The sequence below is a fragment of the Pseudorca crassidens genome, chromosome 7 (assembly GCF_039906515.1).
Source record: "Pseudorca crassidens isolate mPseCra1 chromosome 7, mPseCra1.hap1, whole genome shotgun sequence".
In the NCBI taxonomy this organism is placed as follows: domain Eukaryota; kingdom Metazoa; phylum Chordata; class Mammalia; order Artiodactyla; family Delphinidae; genus Pseudorca; species Pseudorca crassidens.
In genome coordinates this window covers 21,141,826-21,167,858 of record NC_090302.1, presented here as the reverse complement: position 1 = coordinate 21,167,858, position 26,033 = coordinate 21,141,826, and the positions used below count along the sequence as shown (strand labels likewise).

Below are 26,033 nucleotides of genomic sequence, written 5' to 3'. Positions count from 1 at the left end.
TTTGGAGCTTAGTTTATAAGTAGGTTTAAAAACTGAGCATTAATTATGAGCAGTGATAAGGATTTTTCTCCATGCACAAAATCCCCTTAGACATTAAAGAACTTGTTAAAATAGTTAAATAAGCGGTCATTAGACAGGGGTAGCTCATAGCCTTCCTTCCCTGGTAAAGGATAATGCCTCTCTCTGTATCTCACTTAATGCCCCACGCTCCCACCCAGAAGCCTGAGTTTTATCCTTATAATACCTCCTTCTTCCTACCCCCATCCAACCAATCACCTAGTCCAATCAATTTTATATCCTTGATGTCTCTAAAATATCTTCCCCTCTCAACTCCTATTCCACAGTCTAACCAGGCAAGGTTATCTCCTGCATAACATTCAAGAACTTAACATCTACATGTAGGCAGCTGAGAGCCACAAAAACTATTTTACAGGGAAAGGGTATGGTCAGGTCTATTAGGCTTTTACTTTCTGAGCTTGTCTTATGCCCTGAAGCCTATGCTTCCCTCTTGAGCGTTCAAAAATAATCTAGTACTAATTTACATGTCAGTTTTGTACAAAACATTTACTGTATTATAGAAATATATAAAAGTCAACAGATAGCAGTTAGGTAATAATAATAGCTTATTCCACATTTGAAACATAAGGCAAAAAACTAGGTAGTCAATTTGGTTATGTGAAGTAGTTAAGTGTAATTTTCTAGAGCAAGATTCTCCCACCTTCAGAGTTTGTAATACAAACTTACTCTAAGGCAACAATATATAAAATTTAACTTTTATTCTAATCACTACATGAATTGTTTTTTTAAACACAAACTGTCTCTCACCATAATTCAACATTTTACTTTTACATTATTTTACATGTATCTTAAAGTTACATGTAACTTTTACATTCTTAAAAGCATGAGAGTGTTAAAATATATTATCTCATGTACAGTAGGAATTACTTAATATTCCTTTATAACTAAACTTTTTCCTAATAAATTTACCTTAGAATAAAGCAGCACACTCCAAAAGTTCCACTTAGAACTATAACTCTATCTCCATTCACAATCATATACATTCTCATTTCCATATTCATTTATAGAAACATTTAACTCCCACACATTTCTGTGTCACTAAAAATATTATGGAGTAACTAGCATTACAGCAAATTGTATTTAAAACCTAACAGCTGACATTCACTTTGCGTGAATAGCTCTATGACACTTAAACAAGGACTAATAGGAATTCCTTTTATTGAAAAAAATCTAAAACTAAAGAATGAAAATTATTGTTTGATTAGTGGATAATCTACTTTCCAATTACAGTTGTTATATTGCTTTCATAACAATTTTTTAAAAGATATTTTAAAATATTCAAATCCTTTCAAAAGATTATCTTACAAGCTATATACTCTTCACAACTATACAGTAAATGAACTATCATCCTAAGACAGCTGTTTAGGGGGAGTTCCCTGGTGGACTAGTGGTTAGGATTCCGGGCTTTCACCACCATGCCCAGGTTCAATCCTTGATCGGGTAACTGAGATCCCACAAGCCGTGTGGCACGGCAAAAAAAAAAAAAAAAAAAAAAAAAAAAAAGACAGCTGTTCAGTATTGGAGGAAAGTCACTGTGGCACTATTAGTTTAACATGTTTTAAGTTATTTATTGATTCAACGTATATTTATTGTGTATCCATGACATACATACAGGCACTAAGGTAGAGTCTAAGGATGCAATGACGAGCCACAACTTGATTTGATGCTAGTTCTCATGGTTCTTAAACATTCCCGTGAAGACAGACAGTATCAAATAATTACACAAATGAATGTATAATTAGAGTCTAAGATGAGTAGTCTGAAATAAAGAAATAACATTCTATAAGTATTAAAAACAATCATTGTAGGAATCAAGGTTTTTGTTGTTTTTTTTTTACATCTTTATTGGAATATAATTGCTTCATACTGTTGTGTTAGTTTCTGCTGTATAACAAAGTGAATCAGCTATATGTATACATATATCCCAATATCCCCTCCCTCCCATCCTCCCTATCCCACCCCGCTAGGTGGTCACAAAGCATCGAGCTGATCTCCCTGTGCTATGCAGCAGCTTCCCACTAGCTATATTTTACATTTGGAAGTGTATATACGTTAATGCTATTCTCTCTCTTCGTCCCAGCCTCCCCTTCCACCCCCATCCTCAAGTCCAATCTCTACATCTGTGTCTTTATTCCTGCCCTGCCACTAGGTTCATCAGTACAATTTTTCTAGATTCCATATATATATGTGTTAGCATATGGTATTTGCTTTTCTCTTTCTGACTTACTTCACTATGTATGACAGACTCAAGGTCCATCCGCCTCACTATAAATAACTCAATTTTGTTCCTTTTTATGGCTGAATAATATTCCACTGTATATATGTGCCACATCTTCTTTATCCATTCATCTGTCAATGGACATTTAGGTTTCTTCCATCTCCCGGCTATTGTGAATAGTGCTGCAATGAACATTGTGGTACATGACTTATTTTGAATTATGGTTTTCTCAGGGTATATGCCCAGTAGTGGAATTCCTGGGTCATATGGTAGTTCTATTTTTAGTTTTTTAAGGAACCTCCACACTGTTCTCCACAGTGGCTGTATCAGTTTACATCCCCACCAACAGGAATCAATGTTGAATCAACTTGACCTAGACTGGGAGTAGGGGGAGCAGTGTCAGAGAAGTCTCCTACAGGAAGTAATGCTAGAGCTGAAATGTTAGATTAATTAGGTTAATTAGGGGTGGGGGACAAAATAACACTTCCCCCTTTAGAAAGATCACTGTAGCTACAAGGTTGAGAATGCACTAGACAAGAGAAAAAGAGACTATTACAGTAGAACAAGCTGGAGATGACAGAAGTTGTTAGTGGCCAGGGAAATGGAGAGAGATGAACAGACCCAAGAGCTTTTTAGGAAGTTAAATCAACAGGACAGTGACAGAATAAATAAGAAGTCAAGAATGAGGAAGAAGGTGTCATGGATGGTTCTGAGGTTTTTGGCTCATAGTTAAATGGTATATTATTCGTACTGCTGCTGTAACAAATTACCACAAACTTAATGGCTTAAAACAATACAAATCTATTATCTTACAGTTCTATAGGTCAGTAGTCTCACTGGGCTAAAATCAAGTGCGGCTTTCCTTTCTGGAGGCTCTAGGAGAGAATCTGTTTCCTTCCCTTTTCCATCTTATAGATATGCCTGAGTTCCCTGGCTTGTGGTCCCCTTTCTCCAACTTAAATGCCAACAACGTTGCATGTCTCTGACCCTTCTGTGGTCATTTCTCTCTGACCACAGCCAGGAAAAAATTCTTTGCTTTTAAAGACCCATGTGGGAGGGGGACCTTCAAGATGGTGGAGGAGTAAGACGTGGAAATCATCTTCCTCCCCACAAATACATCAAAAATACATCTACATGTGGAACAACTGCTACAGAACACCTACTGAACCCTCGCAGAAAAACTCAGACTTCCCAAAAGGCGAGAAACTCCCCATGTACTTGGGTAGGGCAAAAGAAAAAAGAAAAAACAGAGGCAAAATAATAGGGATGGGACCTGCACCTCAGGGAGGGAGCTGTGAAGGAGGAAAAGTTTCCAAACACTAGGAAGCCCCTTCACGGGCAGAAACGGGGGGTGGGCATGAGGGAAGCTTTGGAGCCACGGAGGAGAGCACAGCCACAGGGGTGCGGAGGGCAAAGTGGAGAGATTCCCACACAGAGGATCAGTGCTGAGCAGCACTCACCAGCCCGAGAGGCTTGTCTGCTCACCCGCCAGGGCGGGTGGGGGCTGGGAGCTGAGGCTCCGGCTTCGGAGGTCACATCCCAGGGAAAGGACAGGTTGGCTGCGTGAACACAGCCTGAAGGGGGCTAGTGCGCCACAGCTAGCTGGGAGGGAGTCTGTGAAAACGTCTGGAACTGCCTAAGAGGCAAGAGACCATTGTTTCGGGGTACGCAAGGAGAGGGAGTTCAGAGTGCCGCCTAAACAAGCTCCAGAGACGGGCGCGAGCTGCGGCTATCAGTGTGGACCCCAGAGCCGGGCATGAGACTCTAAGGTTGCTGCGGCAGCCACCAAGAAGCCTGTGTGCGAGCACAGGTCACCATCCCCACCTCCCCTCCTGGGAGCCTGTGCAGCCCACCACTGCCAGGGTCCCGTGATCCAGGGACAACTTCCCCAGGAGAAAACACGGTGGGCCTCAGGCTGGTGCAACATCATGCCGGCCTCTGCCGCCGCAGGCTCGCCCCGCATCCGCACCCCTCCCTCCCTCCAGCCTGAGTGAGCCAGAGCCCCCTAATCAGCTGCTCCTTTAACCCCCTCCTGTATGAGCGAAGAGCAGATGCCAGAGGGTAACCTACACGCAGAGGCAGGTCCAAATCCAAAGCTGAACCCCAGGAGCTGTGCCAACAAAGAAGAGAAAGGGAAATCTCTCCCAGCAGCCTCAGGAGCAGCGGATTAAATCTCCACAATCAATTTGATGTACCCTGCATCTAGGCAAGGAATCATCCCAAAATTCATGCGGTGGACTTTGGGAGCAATTGTAGACTTGGGGTTTGCTTTCTGCATCTAATTTGTTTCTGGTTTTATGTTTATCTTAGTTTAGTATTTACAGCTTATTATCATTGGTAGATTTGTTTATTGATTTGGTTGCTCTCTTTTTTTCTTTTAATATATATATATTTTTTCCTTTTTTTCTTTTTGTGAGTGTGTATGTGTATGCTTCTTTGTGTGATTATGTCTGTATAGGTTTGCTTTTACCATGTGTCCTAGGGCTCTCTCCGTTTTGGGGTTTTTTTAGTATAGTTTTTAGTGCTTGTTATCACTGGTTATTGGTTTGGTGCTCGCTTCTTTTTTTTTTTAATTACTTTTTTATATTTTAAGAATTTTTTTAATTTTTTATTTCAGTAACTTTATTTATTTTATTATCTTTTTTTCTTTCTTTCTTTCTTTTTTCCCTTTTCTTCTGAGCTGTGTGGCTGACAGGGTCTTGTTGCTCTGGCCGGGTGTCAGGCCTGAGCCTCTGAGGTGGGAGAGCCGAGTTCAGGACAGTGGTCCACCAGAGACCTCCTGGCCCCACATAATATCAGTTGGTGAGAGCTCTCCCAGGGATCTCCATCTCAATGCTAAGACCCAGATCCACTCAACAACCAGCAAGCTCTCGTGCTGGACATCCCATGCCAAACAACTAGCAAGACAGGAACACAACCCCACCCATTAGCAGAGAGGCTGCCTAAAATCAGGATAAAGTCATAGACACCCCGAAACACACAACCGGACGTGGTCCTGCCCAACAGAAAGACAAGATCCAGCCTCATCCACCAGAACACAGGCATCAGTCCCCTCCACCAGGAAGCCTACACAACCCACTGAACCAACCTCACCCACTGGGGTCAGACACCAAAAACAATGGGAACTACGAACCTGCATCCTGAGAAAAGGAGACCCCAAACACAGTAAGTTAAGCAAAATGAGAAGACAGGGAAATACACAACAGATGAAGGAGCAAGGTAAAAACCCACCAGACCAAACAAATGAAGAGGAAATAGGCAGTCTACCTGAAAAAGAATTCAGAGTACTGATAGTAAAGATGATCCAAAATCTTGGAAATAGAATGGAGAAAATACAAGAAACGTTTAACAAGGACCTAGAAGAACTAAAGAGCAAACAAACAATGATGAACAACAAAATAAGTGAAATTAAAAATTCTCTACAAGGAATCAACAGCAGAATAACTGAGACAGAAGAACGGATAAGTGACCTGGAAGATAAAGTAGTGGAAATAACTACCACAGAGCAGAATAAACAAAAAAGAATGAAAAGAATTGAGGACAGTCTCAGAGACCTCTGGGACAACATTAAACACACCAACATTCGAATTATAGGGGTCCCAGAAGAAGAAGAGAAAAAGAAAAGGACTGAGAAAATATTGGAAGAGATTATAGTTGAAAACTTCCCTAATATGGGAAAGGAAATAGTCAAGTCCAGGAAGCACAGAGAGTCCCATACAGGATAAATGGAGAAACACACCAAGACACATATTAATCAAACTGTCAAAAATTAAATACAAAGAAAAAATATTAAAAGCAGCAAGGGAAAAGCAACAAATAACATACAAGGGAATCCCCATAAGGTTAACAGCTGATCTTTCAGCAGAAACTCTGCAAGCCAGAAGCGTGTGGCAGGACATATTTAAAGTGATGAAAGGGAAAAACCTACAACCAAGATTACTCTACCAAGCAAGGATCTCATTCAGATTCAACGGAGAAATTAAAACCTTCAAAGACAAGCAAAAGCTAAGAGAATTCAACCCTACCAAACGAGCTTTACAACAAATGCTAAAGGAACTTCTCTAGGCAGGAAACACAAGAGAAGGAAAAAACCTACAATAATAAACCCAAAACAATTAAGAAAATGGTAACAGGAACATACATATCAATAACTACCTTAAATATAAATGGATTAAATGCTCCAACCAAAAGACACAGACTGGCTGATGGATACAAAAACAAGACCCGTATATATGCTGTCTACAAGAGACCCACTTCAGACCTAGGGACACATACAGACTGAAAGTGTGGGGATGGAAAAAGTTATTCCATGCAAATGGAAATCAAAAGAAAGCTGGAGTAGCAATTCTCATATCAGAGAAAATACACTTTAAAATAAAACTATTACAAGAGACACTGAAGGACACTACATAATGATCAAGGGATCAATCCAAGAAGAAGATATAACAATTGTAAATATTTATGCACCCAACATAGGAGCACCTCAATGCATAAGGCAAATGCTAACAGCCATAAAAGGGGAAATCGACAGTAACACAATCATAGTATGGGACTTTAACACCCCACTTTCACCAATGGACAGATCATCCAAAATGAAAATAAATAAGGAAACACAAGTTTCAAATGATACATTAAACAAGATCGACTTAATTGATATTTATAGGACATTCCATCCAAAAACAACAGAATACACTTTCTTCTCAAGTGCTCATGGAACATTCTCCAGGACAGACCATATCTTGGGTCACAAATCAAGCCTTGGTAAATTTAAGAAAATTAAAATTGTATCAAGTATCTTTTCTGACCACAACACTATGGGACTAGATACCAATTACAGGAAAAAAGTTTGTAAAAAATACAAACACATGGAGGTTAAACAATAAACTACTAAATAACCAAGAGATCACTGATGAAATCAAAGAGGAAGTCAAAAAATACCTAGAAACAAATGACAGTGAATACACGATGACCCAAAACCTACTGGATGCAGCAAAAGCAGTTCTAAGAGGGAAGTTTATATCAATACAATCCTACCTCAAGAAACAGGAAATATCTCAAATAAAAAAACCTAACCTTACACCTAAAGCAATTAGAGAAAAAAGAACAAAAAAAAAACCCCCAAAGTTAGCAGAAGGAAAGAAATCATAAAGATCAGATCAGAAATAAATGAAAAAGAAATGAAGGAAAAAATAGCAAAGATCAATAAAACTAAAAGCTGGTTCTTTGAGAAGAGAAACAAAATTAATAAACCATTAACCAGACTCATCAAGAAGAAAAGGGAGAAGACTCAAATCAATAGGATTAGAAATGAAAAAAAGAGAAGTAACAACTGACACTGCAGAAATACAAAGGATCATGAGAGACTACTACGAGCAACTATATGCCATTAAAATGGACAAATTCTTAGAAATGCACAACCTGCCAAGACTGAATCAGGAAGAAATAGAAAATATAAACAGACCAATTTGAAGCACTGAAATTGAAACTGTGATTAAAAATCTTCCAACAGGGACTTCCCCGGTGGCGCAGTGACTGAGAATCCGCCTGGCAATGCAGGATACACGGGTTCGATCCCTGGTCCAGGAAGATCTCACATGCCACGGAACAACTAAGCCCATGCACCACAACTACTGAGCCTGTGCTCTAGAGCCTGCAAGCCGCAACTACTGAGTCCACACACCTAAAGCCCTGCACTGCAATAAGAATCCCACGCACCGCAATGAACTGTAGCCCCCGCTTGCCGCAACTAGAGAAAGCCCACATGCAGCAACGAAGACCCAATTCAGCCAAAAATAATAAATTGAAAAAAAAATATCTTCCAACAAACAAAAGCCCAGGACCGGATGGCTTCAGAGGCGAATTCTATCAAACATTTAGAGAAGAGCTAACACCTATCCTTCTCAAATTCTTCCAAAATACAGCAGAGGGAGGAACACTCCCAAACTCATTCTATAAGGCCACCATCACCCTGATACCAAACCAGCAATGATGTCACAAAATAAGACAACTACAGGCCAATATACTGATAAACACAGATGCAAAAATCCTCAACAAACTACTAGCAAACAGAATCCAACAGCACATTAAAAGGATCATACACAATGATCAAGTGGGATTTATCCCAGGAATGCAAGAATTCTTCAATATATGCAAATCAACCATTGTGATAAACCATATTAACAAATTGAAGGATAAAAACCATATGATCATCTCAATACATGCAGAAAAAGCTTTCAACAAAATTCAAAACCCATTTACAATAAAACCCCTCCAAAACCTCAACATAATAAAGGCCATATATGACAAACCCACAGCCAACATCATTCTCAATGGTGAAAAACTGAAACCATTTCTACTAAGATCAGGAACAAGACAAGGTTGCCCACTCTCACCACTATTATTCAACATAGTTTTGGAAGTTTTAGCCACAGTACTCAGAGAAGAAAAAGAAATAAAAGAAATCCAAATCAGAAAAGAAGAAGTAAAACTGTCACTGTTTGCAGATGACATGATACTATACATAGAGAATCCTAAAGATACTACCAGAAAACTACCAGGACTAATATATATGCTATATATATATATCTGTTTATATATATTTCATCATGAACAGAATGTTGACACAAATATGAATGTTAAAGGTGCTTCTGGGGAAGTCTCAGATGGATATGAGGAATATGTTATTGGAAACTGTAGGAAAAGCAGTCCTTGTTACAAAGTGGCAGGGAACTTGACCAAATTGTGTTCTAGTGTTTTGTGGAAAGTAAAAGCTGTCAGTAATGAACTTGGATATTTGAGGATATTTCTAAGCAAAATGTTGAAGGTGTGACCTGGTTTCTCCTTGCTGCTTATAGTAAAGTGTGAGAGGGAGACAACTGAAAAAGAAATTATTATGCAAAAAGGAACCAGAACTTGAAGACCAAAAATTCTCAGCTTATTCTTATTGCAAAAAATGAGAAAGTGCGTTCAGGAGAGAACACCAAAGACGTGACTGGACAGTCTTTAGTAAAGAGATTATGGGTGTGTGACATGGATCCAATCAACCATCTCAGCAGAAGCACTGTCAGCGTGGACTGAAGAGAACAGAGGTGGGATGAAATGAAGAAAGACTGTCGGACTTCTGGGGTTCTACAAGCAGGAAGTTAGATGTTAGAGATGTCTGGATGCAAACAAGCGTCATCCTTTGAGTACAGGGAGGAATGACTCTGAAGGTGGGTCAGGGGTCAGCAGGGCTGCTACTGCCATCATGGGTCCAGAGAGCACAGGCCCAGGCAGCAGGACTGTTTCCTCATTAGTTCCAGAGGGTTTGGGGACAAAATTCAGGGAGGAGAAGGCAGAGCCACCACCCTTGTTAGACAGAAAATTGAGCCAAATAGGATTTCACTCTCAAGCCTTAAACTCTAATGGAATTTTCCACAGAAGTTTCTTAAAATTAGCCACATATATTAATGTCATACAAATAATTTCAGCACACAAATGTGTACTGTAGAAATGTTGCAGACTGGAGAGTAAAAGATGTGAGTTCTAGTACTGATGTTGATATAATAAACTAAATCTTTGAATAAATTAAAAATCGAATGGAATTTGCCCTGCTAGGTTTTGGACTTGCTTAGGACCTGTCAGCTTTCTTCTTTCCAATTTCTTCCTTTTGGAAGCAGAATGTCTATCCTATACCTGTCCCACTATTGTATTCTGGAAGCAGATAACTTGTTTGGTTTCATAGGTTCACTATTGGAGAGGAATTTTGCCTCAGGATGAATCATACCTCTAGTCTCACTCATATCTGATTTAGATGCTATTTAGATGAAATTTTAGCCTTAGAGTTGATGCTGGAATGGGTTAAGACTTTTATGGCTGTTGGAATGGAGCAAATATATTTCGCATGTGAAGACTTGAATTTTGGAGGCTGAGAGGGTGGAGTGTTATAGGTTAAATTGTATCCTTGCAAAACACATAGGTTGAAGTCCTAAGCCCTAGTACCTCAGAATGTGACTGTATTTGGATACAGAGTTTTTAAAGAGGCAGTTAAGGTTGAATGAGGTCATTGGGAGTGGGCCCTAAGCCAATATGACTTGTGTCCTTATAAGAAGAGGAGATCAGGACATGCACACACAGAGAAAAGAAAGACCATGTGAAGACACAGGGAGAAAAGACACAGGCCATCTACAAGCCAAGGAGCAATCAACTCTGCTGACAACTTGATCTCAGAATTGTGAGAAAATAAATTTCTGTTGTTTAACAACAACAACAAAAAAGACTTACTAATACATGCTACTACACAGATGAACCTCAAAAACATGCTAAGTGAAACCAGACACAAGAGACCATATACCGTAAGAGTCCATTTATATGAAAGGTGTCCAGAAGAGGCAAATTTATAGAGACAAAAAGTACATTAGTGGTTGCCCAGGCCTGTAAGAATGGGAAGTTACTGCAAACAGGCATGAGTTTTCTTTCTGGGTTAATGGAAATGTTATAAAATTAGATATTAGTGAAAGTTACACACTTTACAAAGTTACTAAAGATTCTTGAAGTGTAATCTTAATACAGGTGAATCTTATAGTATGTAAATTATATCTCAATAAAGTTGTTTAAAAAATTTTTTAAATAAAAAACAAAGACTCATGTGATTAAAATGGGCCCACCTGGATAATCCAGGATAATCTTCCCATCTCAAGGTCCTTAACCTTAATCACACAAGCAAAATTCCTTTTGCTATGTAAGGTAACAAAGTCACAGATTCCGGGGATTATGACCTTGGCGTTTTTTGGAGGGATGTGGGGAGAATACTATTCTGCCTACCATACTCCTTAATGATATATAAAATGTATTCATTGGTTAAAACTCAAACTTATTCAGGGGAGACTGCCTGATGTCTAAGTCTTAGCAGAATAAAAAATACAACAACATTTTTAACATGAAGTAATTAGTACCAGTAACTAGTCTTCTAGCTATCTAGTTAATGGAAAACACTTCCTGTAACTTGCAAGATTAAAAAATTATTCAACTCTTAGCCACCTTTGGAGTTTACTGAAAATATAGATCAAGGAAAGGAATAAGCCCTAATGTCTGCTCAGGTGATCTCCTTGTGTTCAAATTCTCTCTCACTGAGACCCCAAGGACTTACCCCTTTAAGCTACTGCCACTTTTTCTATCCACTGAGGTTTCTTGTCTTCAGCACTAGCTAAATAAGATGGTGAAATCTCTTCTGCTTGAATCACCCTTTCCTCCTCGCTCATTTTTCTTTTCCTCTTACAGATAAACTCATAGGCCCATTTCCCTGTAAGGATTTTCTGCTCAATAACAGATGGAGAAGAGATACAAAAATTAAGGTCTTTTGCCCCTAGTCTAGAGCTCCCAATTTTCTTTTAGATACTATAATTAGAATGTTCTAACCCTCCAGCTAACGTGCAGTATGGGAAATCAATGAACAGGAGACTTGGACACAGATTCAATTTGGGTTCTCATCTCAGTATTACCAGTCACTATTTAATATTGGGAAAATTACCTCACTATGCAGGACTGATGGGCATAACAGTGACAACTTTGAGGGTGGTTATATGAAATATAGAAAATAAAAATAAAATACCTAGCACACTGCCTGCCACATGGTAGTTGCTTAATAAAAACTAGCTATTACTGTTATTATTACCTAGTGTTCTCTATCATTTAGATTGTCAACCTCACTAGATTCTTGTCAGCCCCATTCTGACAATTCTCTGTCAGTAAACTGTTTTTCATCACACAGGGTACAATTGATTAGCACAACTTTCTAGATTACACTCACATGACAGGCCTCCCAGGCCAGTCTGAATGGACCTGAGGATCACAAGCTCTCTTCTACTATACAAACAATCTCATGCTAGTTTACGTCATATTCTGCCTCAACTCAGTTTCATTCCTATTTGAACCTGGGCCTACAAATCAATCCTAGCATCAGAAAACTACTGTACACTCTTTGCCTTGGCAATGAAAACTGAGGCAAAAAGAAATCTAGCTTTGAAAAATGAACTCCAAATTGTGTCTTTGTGTCCACTCTCATCTTTAAAAATGTACAGATGCCAGAATTTTAAGATGATTTTTATGCATCATTAGGATAAATTCTTTTTTTTTGTTTTTTTGTGTTTTTTTTTTTGCGGTATGTGGGCCTCTCACTGTTGTGGCCTCTCCCGTTGCGGAGCACAGGCTCCGGACGCGCAGGCTCAGCGGCCATGGCTCATGGGCCCAGCCGCTCCGCGGCATGTGGGATCTTCCCGGACCAGGGCACGAACCCGTGTCCCCTGCATCGGCAGGCGGACTCTCAACCACTGCGCCACCAGGGAAGCCCTAGGATAAATTCTTAATTGAGAGGTAGCATACCTTAGTACAAGCCTGAAGGGTAAATCTGGTTTCCTTCTGGACCATAGGTGGTTTAGGTGAAACTTGTACTTGGGTCTGAGGTCAAGTAAGACACCTCCCAGGAGCTATGTTCCATTCTTACACAGAGCCCTAAAATCACAGCTAAGAGCATCCAAACTGGCCCCAAATCAATAGTTCCCACCACTTGATCTGCAGGGCTTATAGTCATTACTCTAAGCATTTTGAGATAACTATAAAAGAATCAAAAGAATTCACACTTTTTTTTTTTAATTGAGAGCAATCTCTATTTTTTTAATTATTTATCTATTTATGGCTGCATTTGGTCTTTGTTGCTGTGTGCAGGCTTTCTCTAGTTGCATCAAGCGGGGGATTCTCTTGTTGCGAAGCACAGGCTCTAGGTGCACGGGCTTCAGTAGTTGTGGCACAAGGGCTCAGTAGTTGTGGCTCATGGGCTCTAGAGCTCAGGCTCAGTAGTTGTGGTACACGGGCTTGGCTGCTCTGCAGCATGTGGGATCTTCCCCGACCAGGGATTGAACCCATGTCCCCTGCACTGGCGGGCGGATTCTTAACCACTGCGCCACCAGGGAAGTCCCAAGAACTCACATTCTTTACTCAGTTTTTCACCAGGTTTCTCTGTGTATCTGAAATCAGGTTAGACCAATCTCCCAACTGCCAGCACATAATCACAGAATCTTGATATTTACCAATAATGAGAGCCTCTTTACATAGGAATGGTACCTTCGCCAAATTCCAGTTTGACAATCTGCCTCTACATACTAAATTCTCAAAATGTTACTTCTTATCAATCAAATAATTATTATGAACCTACTGAATGTTCCACACTATGATGGATGCTAAGAATATGAGACTTCAGTAACTGTCTGCCAAGAGCTTGTGAAATTTAGCAGTTCATATTACTACTATAGTATGATAGACTGCTAGATCTGTAGGGCCTGTCCCCTACACCAGAGACATTAATAAATTACAACACACAGATGAAGATTTCTTAAGTCATTGTTCTTTCAGTTTCCATTATAAGATAATTATGGAACTTGGCAATCTCCAAAATAAGTAGTTCCAATACACATAAACAGTACAGAAATAATATAGAGAGTAAAATGCAATAGATCCAAATAAATAAGAATTTTAAATTTTCACTGAGAGTCTAGGAATCTACAGAACATGATATGGACTCCCTCTGCTGGTGCCTAATAGCAGCAGCTCCATGACACCAACAATATCACTGACAAAAGAGCAACAAAAGCCAAAGGACTAATCTAAATTCGCTTCTATGTTTTTTTGTTTGTTTGTTTTATAAATTTATTTATTTATTTTTGGCCACGTTGGGTCTTCGTTGCTGTGTGCAGGCTTTCTTTTTAGTTGTAGCAAGTGGGGGCTACTCTTCATTGCGGTGCACAGGCCTCTTATTAAGGTGGCTTCTCTTGTTACGGAGCACGGGCTCTAGGTGTATGGGCTTCAGTAGTTGTGGCACAGGGGCTCAGTAGTTGTGGCACAGGGGCTTAGTTGCTCCACAGCATGTGGGATCTTCCCAGACCAGGGCTTGAACCCATGTCCTCTGCACTGGCAGGCAGATTCTTAACCACTGCGCCACCAGGAAAGTCCTCGCTTCTATTTAGATTAGGGGATGTTTCATAGTGGATCTGACTATGGATCAATCAAAGGTGACAGTAAAAATTATTGTGCTTTATTGCAACTGCTTAAAAAAAAAAAGAGTAACTAGCAAATTGTAAATCTTGCATATTTGTGCTATTAAAACAGAGGGATAAAAATATTTAATTTGTTTTCATTTGGACTGCATTGTGTGATTTTTAGCAGCATATTTTCTCTCCAAAATAGATTTCTCTTAATTTCATTTCGGTTCAAATTAAATTATTTTATTTATTTATTTGTTTGTTTGTTTGTTTTTGCGGTACGTGGGCATCCCACCGCTGTGGCCTCTCCCGTTGCGGAGCACAGGCTCCGGACGCGCAGGCCCAACGGCCACAGCTCACGGGCCCAGCCGCTCCGCGGCACGTGGGATCCTCCCGGACCCGGGCACGAACCCGCGTCCCCTGCATTGGCAGGCGGACTCCCAACCAGTGCGCCACCAGGGAAGCCCCAAATTAAATTATTTTTAATCTGAATCCTTATAACTTGGTGAAAAGAGGAGGTCAAAGACCATAAGGGAATACTGACCTGTGATTAGTCCATAGAGCACACAAATCACACTTGGTTATTTGAGAGAACAGAATTGTATTAGCTGGTTATAGCCAGTAAAGCTATCACCAGAGCTAGCTTTTTACAATACCACACTTCTATAAAACTCATGTAATCTTTAGTCTGTCCTAAATGCAACTAATATACTAAAACAGATTCAGTGGGCTTCCAACTTCCAGTACTAGCAGAATAGTTTGGTTAGAGTAATCCTGCCACAAATATAAATATAAATTCTGGAAAAAATACTAAACATTCATTATTTGAAGGCACTAGAGACTGACCAAAATCGGGCAGAAACTGCAACTGGTGAAATTTGGGAATTGGTGGCCTTTTGCACTCCTCAATCCACGAACAGCTTGCATAGCCTCACCTTACTGGCTTGAGGTATCAGAGGACAGACAGAGTAACCAGAAAATTAGGGGAGAAACTTGAGAGGGAAAGGCAGAAGGAGTAAAGCCTAAAACATGCCTATAAAATCCACCCAAGGTTTTGCTTTCTGCTAAACTACACATACATGGGGGAGACAAATAAAGCACTAAAGCAGCAACTGGAAGCTTTAAAGAATGAGCAGAGATTTCAGCTGCTGCCCAACATAAGGGAGACAAGAGTTTGGAGTATGAGTTGAGCCAAGCCATCTGCTAGAATGAAAATCACATTTCACAGGAATATAACAGAATTCAGAGTCGCTACAATGTATTAGTCATAATATCCAGTATTCAATAACAAATCACTAAATATAGTAAGAAAAAGGAAACTGTGACTCATTCTCAAAAAAAAATGCAGTCAACAGAAACCAACTCAAAGATGATCTAGATGATGCAATTAGCAGTGACACAGGACCAGTATCTAGACTCTTAAAAAAAAATAATAAAAATAACCCAAATTTTTAAAAAATGAGCAAAAGGCTTGAACAAACACTTCACAAAGGAAGATCTGCAATGGCCAACAAGCACATAAAAAAGTGTCCAACATTTGTCATCAGGGACATCCAAGTTAATACTACAATGAGATGTCACTTTACACCCTCTAAAATGGCTAAAATTGAAAAGACCAACAATGCTATATATGGAGCAACCAGAATTCTCACACTTGACTAGAGGGAATGTAAAGTACATTCACTTTAGGAAAAGGTTTGGCAGTTTTCCATAAAGTAAACTGTACACTCAGCTGCTCCATTCCTAGATATTCATCCAAATATCTGCAAAAAGACTTACAAACGAATATTCAAAGCAGCTTTATTCACAATGGCCAAAACTGATACAACCCCAAAGTCTCCAAAAAGGAATGAATAAATAAATTGTGGTAAATTCATACAATGGAATACTAGTCTGCAATAAAAAAGAATGAACTATTGGTACATGGCATAACATGGATGACTCTCACAGACAGTACAGTGCGTGTAAACAACTGGACACAAACACGTTTATATGACGTTTAAAATAAAACAAGACTAAGATTAATCAAAAAATATGATGCATCAAATAAGGAGTTTAGACTTGATATGGAGAGGAAATAGAAGTCTGCTTCAAGTTCTTAAGCAGGAGACAACTTACAAAGTGGAATTTAATGCTTTCTAGAGATTAAATTTTACTTTTGAAACTTATTTTTAAATAAAAACTCCTTATTTGGGATGTATCTAACTTGACTTGCTTTACAGAGCTCTTAACACAGGTGAAACGTGTATGAAAAGTTTTTTGAGCAAACGAAAATAAAGGAGTGGATATTGCCTAGTGACAATATAACTTCTTTAAAAGTGGTTCTAATCTCAAGTAAAAGAGCATGAGAACACAAATGTCCGAGGAGGACTTAAGGTTTACAGTGTGAATAATATTAACAGATTAACACATAGGATTAATAGCTATTAAGGATGTTACATATCTGATGAAACACATCTGATGAAACGTTGGACTTGCTTCAAATATGGGGTTTTACTTGGCTATTCATTTTTAATTCTGGCTCTAGTAACAGCCCTATGCTAAATTTTCTATCAAAATACTTTACTATATGAGGAAAAAGTTCCTAGCATTTACCTTGTCCTGAAGGGTTTGCTGCCATCTTCCTATTTTCTGTTTCAACTATGTTCCGTGGCAAGTGGTCTGCACTTTACAATCACCTGTAAAAAATAATGTGCAGACACATACCTTCATCTCTTCAGAAACATCTGTCTGAAGGGCACACAGACTTAAATCAAACGCCTCAAGTTATTTAATTAGAGCGTGAAGGTTAAATGTTTATTCTTGCAGATGTTGATACCAACATTCACCATTACTGTCTTTAATTACTTCATTAGGTTGTGTTTACCAAATACTACCAAATGTATCAACTAACTCATAGCATCAATACAATCACAGGGCTAGGAAGAAAAATCACTCTTCTGTAGTGCCTCTCGATTCATTTTAAAAACGTACCCAGCAACTACTGTGTATACTGAAAGCTAGAAAGGAAAAAGAGCCGAATATTTATCGCGTACATACTCTGCACCATACAAGATCTGTAAGATGATTGAAATTAATTATTTTATTTATCACCACTTCATAGACAGGGAGATCGTGTCCAAGGTCACAAAGCTACTGCGAAAACTTTGGACTGTTAGATTCCAAACTTCGTGCTTTTGTACTAGGCCCTGGGGGGATCCCAAATGAGCAAGACCTTACTCCCGCCCTCAAGAAACATATAATCCGGTGGAAAAAGAGAGTCTCATTCAAGCAATCGTACTAAAAAAGTTTAACAAACGCGCTCTTTACAAGGAGTAAACAGTGCTCCGGAAGCAGAGATGAACTGATTCTACCGGCGTGACGAGGGATGCCTTCTGGGGTAAGCGGGAAAGTACAAGAGCGAGCAAACAGATGTCGATTTGGAACGAAATAATATTAGGTGTCTCCTGCAGCAAAGCACAGAGCGAGCGAAGCCGGCTTAGGACGGAAGGGACAAGAGGGCCATCTTGTGACGGGGAACGTCAATCAGGGATGTGACAGGGCTGGACCTGCGTCTCAGAAAGGTCCCGGGGCGGGAGGCGCGCGTGGAGGGCAGGCAGGGCGGGGGCTGCGGCTGATACCAAGGAGAGGAGGGGGAGTGAGAAATGCTGGGAGGCAAGGCTGGCGGGGAGGCCACTGCCCTGTAGCAAGGAACGGCAGCAGCGGGTCGGCGCCGGGGCCACACACCTTCATCCCCGGCGCCGCGAGGCGGTCCTACTTACCGCGAGGCTAGAGAGCCCGGGACCGCCTCGCCTTCTGGTCGCGTTCTCCAAGGGCGCGCAACCACTTAAAGACCGGCAAACCAAGCTCAATGCCGCGTTCTACCACCTTCCCGCCCCCGCTGCGCTTCCGCCTCCTGATGACTTACACCCGAGGGACCGGAATTCCCGCCTCCTAACGGCTGCTCCTCACGGCGATTCGTACTTTAACTGCTACCTAATGCATACGCCACTTCCCTTCCAAAGAGTGGCAGCCAGAGAGGCTCCTGGACCCTGCATGCCGCACCATCGGGGGCGGAGCCCGAACGGTGCCGGGCAGAGACCGACTGGGTCCCTAGCACCGCAATTGGCTCTTTCGTCCAGGCCGCTGCGCAGTGACGTATCCTGCCGGCTCGGCTAGGTAGGGGCGGGGCGGAGACCGGCTGCGTCCCTAGCTCTTCAAGTGGCGAAGTCACCGACTCAGCCGGTTCTGCGACGATGTGAATCCACTTCGGTTGCGAGTGAGGCAGAGCTGCGGTTGGGTCCCGGAGAGTGAGCTTTATCAACCATCTCGGGTTGCGCGTCTTAACGTACACAAATCCCAGTGATACTTTTCTTTTATAGTTTAAATAATTATACACTAAACTTGTAGAAATTTTTACTACTGTGCAAGAATCTGTGTTTAAGGAATGGATATGCCACATCTCAGAACACTGTCTCTCCTAGTGGGATCGCCTGAAGGCCTGATTCCAGCACAGTAAAGCTACGTATCTACGTTGAACAGTAACCTTGTATTGATGTGTGTCACGTGTCCTGCGGTCGTTAACCATCTTAACGTCCTTCTTAATAATCGATGTTTGCTCAGTAATAAACGTTTATGATGCACAGTTTTGTTGAGCATGGATCCATGGCAAATAATAACCCTACCGAGCGTTTGTTAAGTGCCTTGTACGTACGAGGTGCTTCCTGTGCACCAGCTCTGGTCCTGTCATTCCCTTAGTTATATATGATTCGTATTTATTTATATACTTATATGTGATTTATTTATATATTTATTTATGATTTATATATCAGACTCAGAAATGTTCAGTTACTTTATGTCTTTAGTTGAATTTCAGCGACTAAAGGCCTGTCAGATGCAAAGGTCCAGGTTCTTCAATCTCACACATTGTCTCTGCTCTGGAGGAAGGAATTCCTCTGAGACCAGCTCAGGGAGCTCAGTAGTCTGCTGACTACTTTAATCTAGATATAAAGTGAGCATTTTGGTAGTTGGCCAGGACAACTTTTCAGTTAAGAGACCTTTCTGAGTTCCGGCCTGACGAAAATGATCACTTGGATATATATGGCTGACAGAACCTTAGGAGAATTTTTTGGTTTTAGGTTGCCTGATGAGACAATACAGAAACTAGGGCATAAGAAAACTCCAGTCTAAGTCCCAAATGGACATCCTGAGCAAGCTTATTTAAGCTGAAAAGAAGAGTTCTACCCCAGAACAACATTTTGTAATTTCCTAGTAAATTCAACCTCCCAGGATTCACAGAACGTTATCAGGAGAAAGATAAATTTAACTTGCTGCTGATTGTTTTATTTGGTGAATGTTAGCTCTTGGACCCCCGTCTCCTCCTTGAGAGATTTTGGGACTTCAGTGTCACAAGAATTTTAACATATTAGTTAATAGTGGGTCAATTTACTTGGGTTCAAATCCCACCCCTGACACTTAATCGTTTGATGCTTCAGTTCTATCATCTGTAAAAAGAAAATAAAAATAAATGAGTGACCACTTCATATCCATTAGATGGCTACTATCGAAAAAAAAAAAAAAACCCAGAAAATAAAATGAGTGTTGGCAGAGAAATTGGAACCTTCGTGCATGTAAAATGATACAGCCACCAGTGGAAAACTGTATAATAGTTACTCAAAAAATTAAGGTTTTGGGGGGTTTATACACAAAAGAACTGAAAGCAGGGCCTCCAAGAGGTATGTAAACATCCGTGTTCATAGCAGAACTATTCACAATAGCTAAGAGGTGAAAGCGACACAAATATCCTTGAACAGATGAATGAATAAGCAAAACGTAGCATATACATACAATGAAATATTATTCACCTTTTAAAAAGAAGGAAATTCTGATATATGCTACAGTATGCATGAACCTTGAGGATATTATGCTAAGTGAAATAAGCCAGTCACAAAAGGACAAATACTGTGTGATTTCACTTATATAAAGTACTTAGTCACAATCATAGAGACAGAAATAGAATGGTGGTTGCCAGGGGCTGGGGGGAAGGGGACAATGAAGAGTTGTTATTTAATGGGAATAGTGTTTCAGTTTTATAAAATGAAAAGAGTTCTGGAGATGAATGGTGATGATGGGGGTAATTATGAAAGATCTGTGTTTTACTGGATATCTTTTTACTTGATAAGTAGATAGAAGCCTACATATCTACTAGGGGAAAGTCCAAGACAAAAGGGATGCATGTGACCATCCTGTGGCGCTGTTAACTGATAAGGAAATGCCAGGTAGCAGTCTGTGAAGTGCTTCCTCCTGAAGCCATTATGATTATTATAGACCTTCAGTATCAAGGTAGAGAGCTGAGAATAGTCCTCAGGTTCCAGTTGGAGCCACCCTAACCCTCTTGTGCTATTTTATGATTAAATATTTATGGGAAATGCATGACGCCAGACAGCCTTTAAAATAAACTGGGTAGGAATTTGAGACAATTAGTGTATGACTTACCTATTGCTTGTAACAAATTATCCCCAAACTTGGCAGTTTAAAACAACAAATATTTATTCTCTTACAGTTTCTGAGGAGCTGGAATCAAGGCAGCATAGAGGGGTAGTTCTGGCAGAGGATCTTTTTTAAGGTTGCAGTCAAGATGCTAGCAGGGGATATAGTCATTCTGAAGGTCAACTGCGTGGAAGGATTAACTTGCAAGCTTACTCATGTGGCTAAGGGTAGGAGGCTTCAATTCCTTACCATGCAGGCCTTCCCATAGGGTTGCTCATGACATGGCAGCTCACAGCCAGAGCAAGTGATATGAGAGTGATCAAGTCAGAAGCAACAGTATCTTTTATAACCTGATCTTGGAAGTGACATACCACTGTTTCTGCCATATACTGCGTGTCACACAGACCAGCCTTGGTACAGTGTGGAAGGGAACTATTACAAGGCTGTGCCTACTAGGAGGTGAGATCATTGGGGACGCCTTTATCCATTCAGGCTGCTACAGCAGAATACAATAGACTTGATGGCTTCTAAACAACACCAATTTATTTCTCACAGTTCTGGAGGCTGGGAAGTCCAAGATCAAGGTGCCAGCTTGGTTGGGCTCTGGTGAAGGCCCACTTCCTCATTCATGGATGGCCGTCTTTTTGCAGCAACCTCACATGGCTGCAGGGGTGAGGGATCTGAGTCTCATTTACAAGGGCATTAATCCCATTTATGAGGACTCCCACCTACATGACCTAATCACCTCACAAATGCCCCACCTCCAAAGGCCATCACATTGGGGATTAGGATTGAGGTAGGTGTGGGAGGGATACAAACGTTCAATCCAAAGCAGGGACCATCCTAGAAGCTGGCCACTACAACTACATTGCTCAAACAAAATGTATTCTTACTTCAGATCCTATAATAGAAAATGAAGTGAACTTAGTCTAGGAGACTGCTAGCTACAAAAAGGGGCAGAATTGCCCACTGGCTAAGAGAGCAGCCTCTAGAACCAGACTCTCTGGGTTCAGATTCTTGCTTTGCCACTTACTGGGTGAACACTTAGATTATTTCTCTGTTCCTCAATTTCCTTATCTGTGGAAAAGGGTAATAAAAGCATCCTCTACCATGATATGTCTGGTTGGACACAAGAGCATTTTCCACCTTATAGGAATACAAGGGAAGCTACCCTTGAAGGAGAAGTGGGTTTCAGTTAAGTCAGGACATAGGTGATTCGATGGTTTGGTTAAGGAGAATTTGCTTACCATGGAATGAAACCTCTAGAAACCTTAGGGGAATCTTTTCATTGAATCTTTGCTGTATGCTAGGACTCTGCATGTATTATCTCAAGACCAACCTTTGAGAAGGATACAATGATCACCTATCAATTTTAAAGATGTGGATACATTGAAACTTGTCCAAGATGCTACCACTTTTTGATTACAATAGTGAACTAAACCACTAGGTGAAGTTGCCCATTGGCGTTTATAACCATGGCCAAGGATAATAATGCGAGGGAGGGGTTCCCTGGTGCAGATTGAGTCCCACTCCCCATGTGGAGTCAGGTCTAGACCATGGTTTGCAAGCCAAGTCTGTGTGTCGCAGATACCAAGGCATTAGGCCACTCTGCTCCTTCATCCATGGGGGAAGGAAAAGAGATGTCTTCTCAGGTGGGGCAAGGAGAGGGGGTCTGCAAGAAGGGATGAGGGTTAGATTAGAAGTGTTTCATTTAACAGATTGATGGACAACCTGGAAGAAATGGACAAATTCTTAGAAATGCACAACCTGCCAAGACTGAACCAGGAAGAAATAGAAAATATGAACAGAACAATCACAAGCACTGAAATTGAAACTGTGATTAAAAATCTTCCAACAAACAAAAGCCCAGGACCAGATGGCTTCACAGGTGAATTCTACCAAACATTTAGAGAAGAGCTAACACCTATCCTTCTCAAACTCTTCCAAAATATAGCAGAGGGAGGAACACTCCCAAACTCATTCTACGAGGCCACCATCACCCTGATACCAAAGCCCGACAAGGATGTCACAAAGAAAGAAAACTACAGGCCAATATCACTGATGAACATAGATGCAAAAATCCTCAACAAATACTAGCAAACAGAATCCAACAGCACATTAAAAGGATCATACACCAGGATCAATTGGGGTTTATTCCAGGAATGCAAGGATTCTTCAATATACGCAAATCAATCAACGTGATACACCATATTAACAAATTGAAGGAGAAAAACCATATGATCATCTCAATAGATGCAGAGAAAGCTTTTGACAAAATTCAACACCCATTTATGACAAAAACCCTGCAGAAAGTAGGCATAGAGAGAACTTTCCTCAACATAATAAAGGCCATATATGACAAACCCACAGCCAACATCATCCTCAATGGTGAAAAACTGAAAGCATTTCCACTAAGATCAGGAAAAAGACAAGGTTGCCCACTCTCACCACTCTTATTCAACATAGTTTTGGAAGTTTTAGCCACAGCAATCAGAGAAGAAAAGGAAATAAAAGGAATCCAAATCGGAAAAGAAGAAGTAAAGCTGTCACTGTTTGCAGATGACATGATCCTATACATAGAGAATCCTAAAGATGCTACCAGAAAACTACTAGAGCTAATCAATGAATTTGGTAAAGTAGCAGGATACAAAATTAATGCACAGATATCTCTGGCATTCTTATACACTAATGATGAAAAATCTGAAAGTGAAATCAAGAAAACCCTCCCATTTACCATTGCAACAAAAAGAATAAAATATCTAGGAATAAACCTACCTAGGGAGACAAAAGACCTGTATGCAGAAAATTATAAGACACTGATGAAAGAAATTAAAGATGATAAAAATACATGGAGAGATATACCATGTTCTTGGATTGGAAGAATCAACATTGTGAAAATGAATCTACTACACAAAGCAATCTACAAATTCAATGCAATCCCTATGAAACTACCACTGGCATTTTTCACAGAACTAGAACAAAAAATTTCACAATTTGTATGGAAACACAAAAGACCCCGAATAGCCAAAGCAACCTTGAGAAAGAAAAACGGAGCTGGCGGAATCAGGCTCCCTGACTTCAGACTATATTACAAAGCTACAGTAATCAAGATATTATGGTACTGGCACAAACGCAGAAATATAGATCAATGGAACAGGATAGAAAGCCCAGAGATAAACCCATGCACATATAGTCACCTTATCTTTGATAAAGGAGGCAGGAATGTACAGTGGAGAAAGAACAGCCTCTTCAATAAGTGGTGCTGGGAAAACTGGACAGGTACATGTAAAAGTATGAGATTAGATCACTCCCTAACACCATACACAAAAATAAGCTCAAAATGGATTAAAGACCTAAATGTAAGGCCAGAAACTATCAAACTCTTAGAGGAAAACATAGGCAGAACACTCTATGACATAAATCACAGCAGGATCCTTTTTGACTCACCTCCCAGAGAAATGGAAATAAAAATAAACAAATGGGACCTAATGAAACTTCAAAGCTTTTGCACAGCAAAGGAAACCATAAACAAGACCAAAAGACAACCCTCAGCATGGGAGAAAATATTTGCAAATGAAGCAACTGACAAAGGATTAATCTCCAAAATTTACAAGCAGCTCATGCAGCTCAATAACAAAAAAACAAACAATGCAATCCAAAAATGGGCGGAAGACCTAAATAGACATTTCTCCAAAGAAGATATACAGACTGCCAACAAACACATGAAAGATGCTCAACATCCTTAATCATCAGAGAAATGCAAATCAAAACTACAATGAGATATCATCTCACACCAGTCAGAATGGCCATCATCAGAAAATCTAGAAACAATAAATGCTGGAGAGGATGTGGAGAAAATGGAACACTCTTGCACTGCTGGTGGGAATGTGAATTGGTACAGCCACTATGGAGAACAGTATGGAGGTTCCTTAAAAAACTACAAATAGAACTACCATATGACCCAGCAATCCCACTACTGGGCATATACCCTGAGAAAACCATAATTGAAAAAGAGTCATGTACCAAAATGTTCATTGCAGCTCTATTTACGATAGCCGGGAGATGGAAACAACCTAGATGTCCATCATCGGATGAACAACCTAGATGTCCATCATCGGATAAAGAAGATGTGGCACATATATACAATGGAATATTACTCAGCCATAAAAAGAAACGAAATTGAGCTATTTGTAATGAGGTGGATGGACCTAGACTCTAGCATTACCCAGTCAGACTGCCTGGGTTGGAAGTCCTGCTGTGCCACATACTGCCATGTAACCTTAGGTGTGTCACTGAGTATTCTAGTTGCCATTTTAAAACCTCACTCCTTTTTACTTTACTCTTGAATTGTGTTTATTTTATTAGACGTTTTGAAATGCTTTCTTAAACAAGACACGTTATAAATAAGAAGGGGGAAACTAACTTTTTATATTTATTTTATATCTGGTCACCTTCATGAGTTTTTATCTTGTTTTAGACTTCTAATAGTTTCTAATAGAGGGACAGTTACTGAACGCCTAGACTCTGGGATAAGACAGATCTGGGTACAAGTCCTGTCCCTGTCACTTATATCTGTGACCTTGGACAAGTCACTTCAGCTCCCTGAAACAGTTTTCTCAGCTCTTACTTTCCTTATGTGAGTATCATGAGGATTAAGTATAATAGATAGTGCATCATATTGTGAAATTTATATAGTAAGTTCCCTAAAATTGAGCTATTTGTAATGAGGTGGATAGACCTAGAGTCTGTCATACAGAGTGAAGTAAGTCAGAAAGAGAAAGACAAATACCGTATGCTAACACATATATATGGAATGTAAGAAAAAAAAAAGTCATGAAGAATCCAGGGGTAAGACAGGAATAAAGACACAGACCTACTAGAGAATGGACTTGATGATATGGGGAGGGGTAAGGGTAAGCTGTGACAAAGCGAGAGAGTGGCATGGACATATATACACTACCAAACGTAGACTAGATCGCTAGTGGGAAGCAGCCGCATAGCACAGGGAGATAAGCTCGGTGCTTTGTGACCACCTAGAGGGGTGGGATAGGGAGGGTGGGAGGGAGGGAGATGCAAGAGGGAAGAGATATGGGAACATATGTATACATATAACTGATTCACTTTGTTATAAAGCAGAAACTAGCACACCATTGTAAAGCAATTATACTCCAATAAAGATGTAAAAAAAAATTGAATCAACAGAGAAAAAAAAAGTAACTTTTATTTTGCCACTGGTTTGTGCCTTTAATTAAATAGAT

At 40.2% G+C, this 26,033-nt stretch overlaps 1 protein-coding gene across 3 annotated transcripts in view; it reads right to left on the bottom strand.

Moving 5' to 3' along the window:
• INIP (INTS3 and NABP interacting protein) overlaps nucleotides 1-18,249 on the bottom strand; it is a 29,980-nt gene extending 11,731 nt beyond the window's left edge. The window contains exons 1-3 of one of the 3 annotated variants that reach the window (XM_067743647.1): nucleotides 18,069-18,249; nucleotides 16,903-16,985; nucleotides 1,691-1,837 (exon numbers count right to left, since the gene is read on the bottom strand). Coding sequence is in view for 1 of the 3 variants with exons in the window: in XM_067743646.1 (XP_067599747.1) it covers nucleotides 16,903-16,927 (25 nt within the window). In the remaining 2 variants the exon portion in view is untranslated. The remainder of the gene's footprint in view (nucleotides 1-1,690; nucleotides 1,838-16,902; nucleotides 16,986-18,068) is intronic. The other 2 variants (XM_067743646.1, XM_067743649.1) reach the window with 2 other exon arrangements.
• Between the last annotated feature and the right edge of the window lie 7,784 nt (nucleotides 18,250-26,033).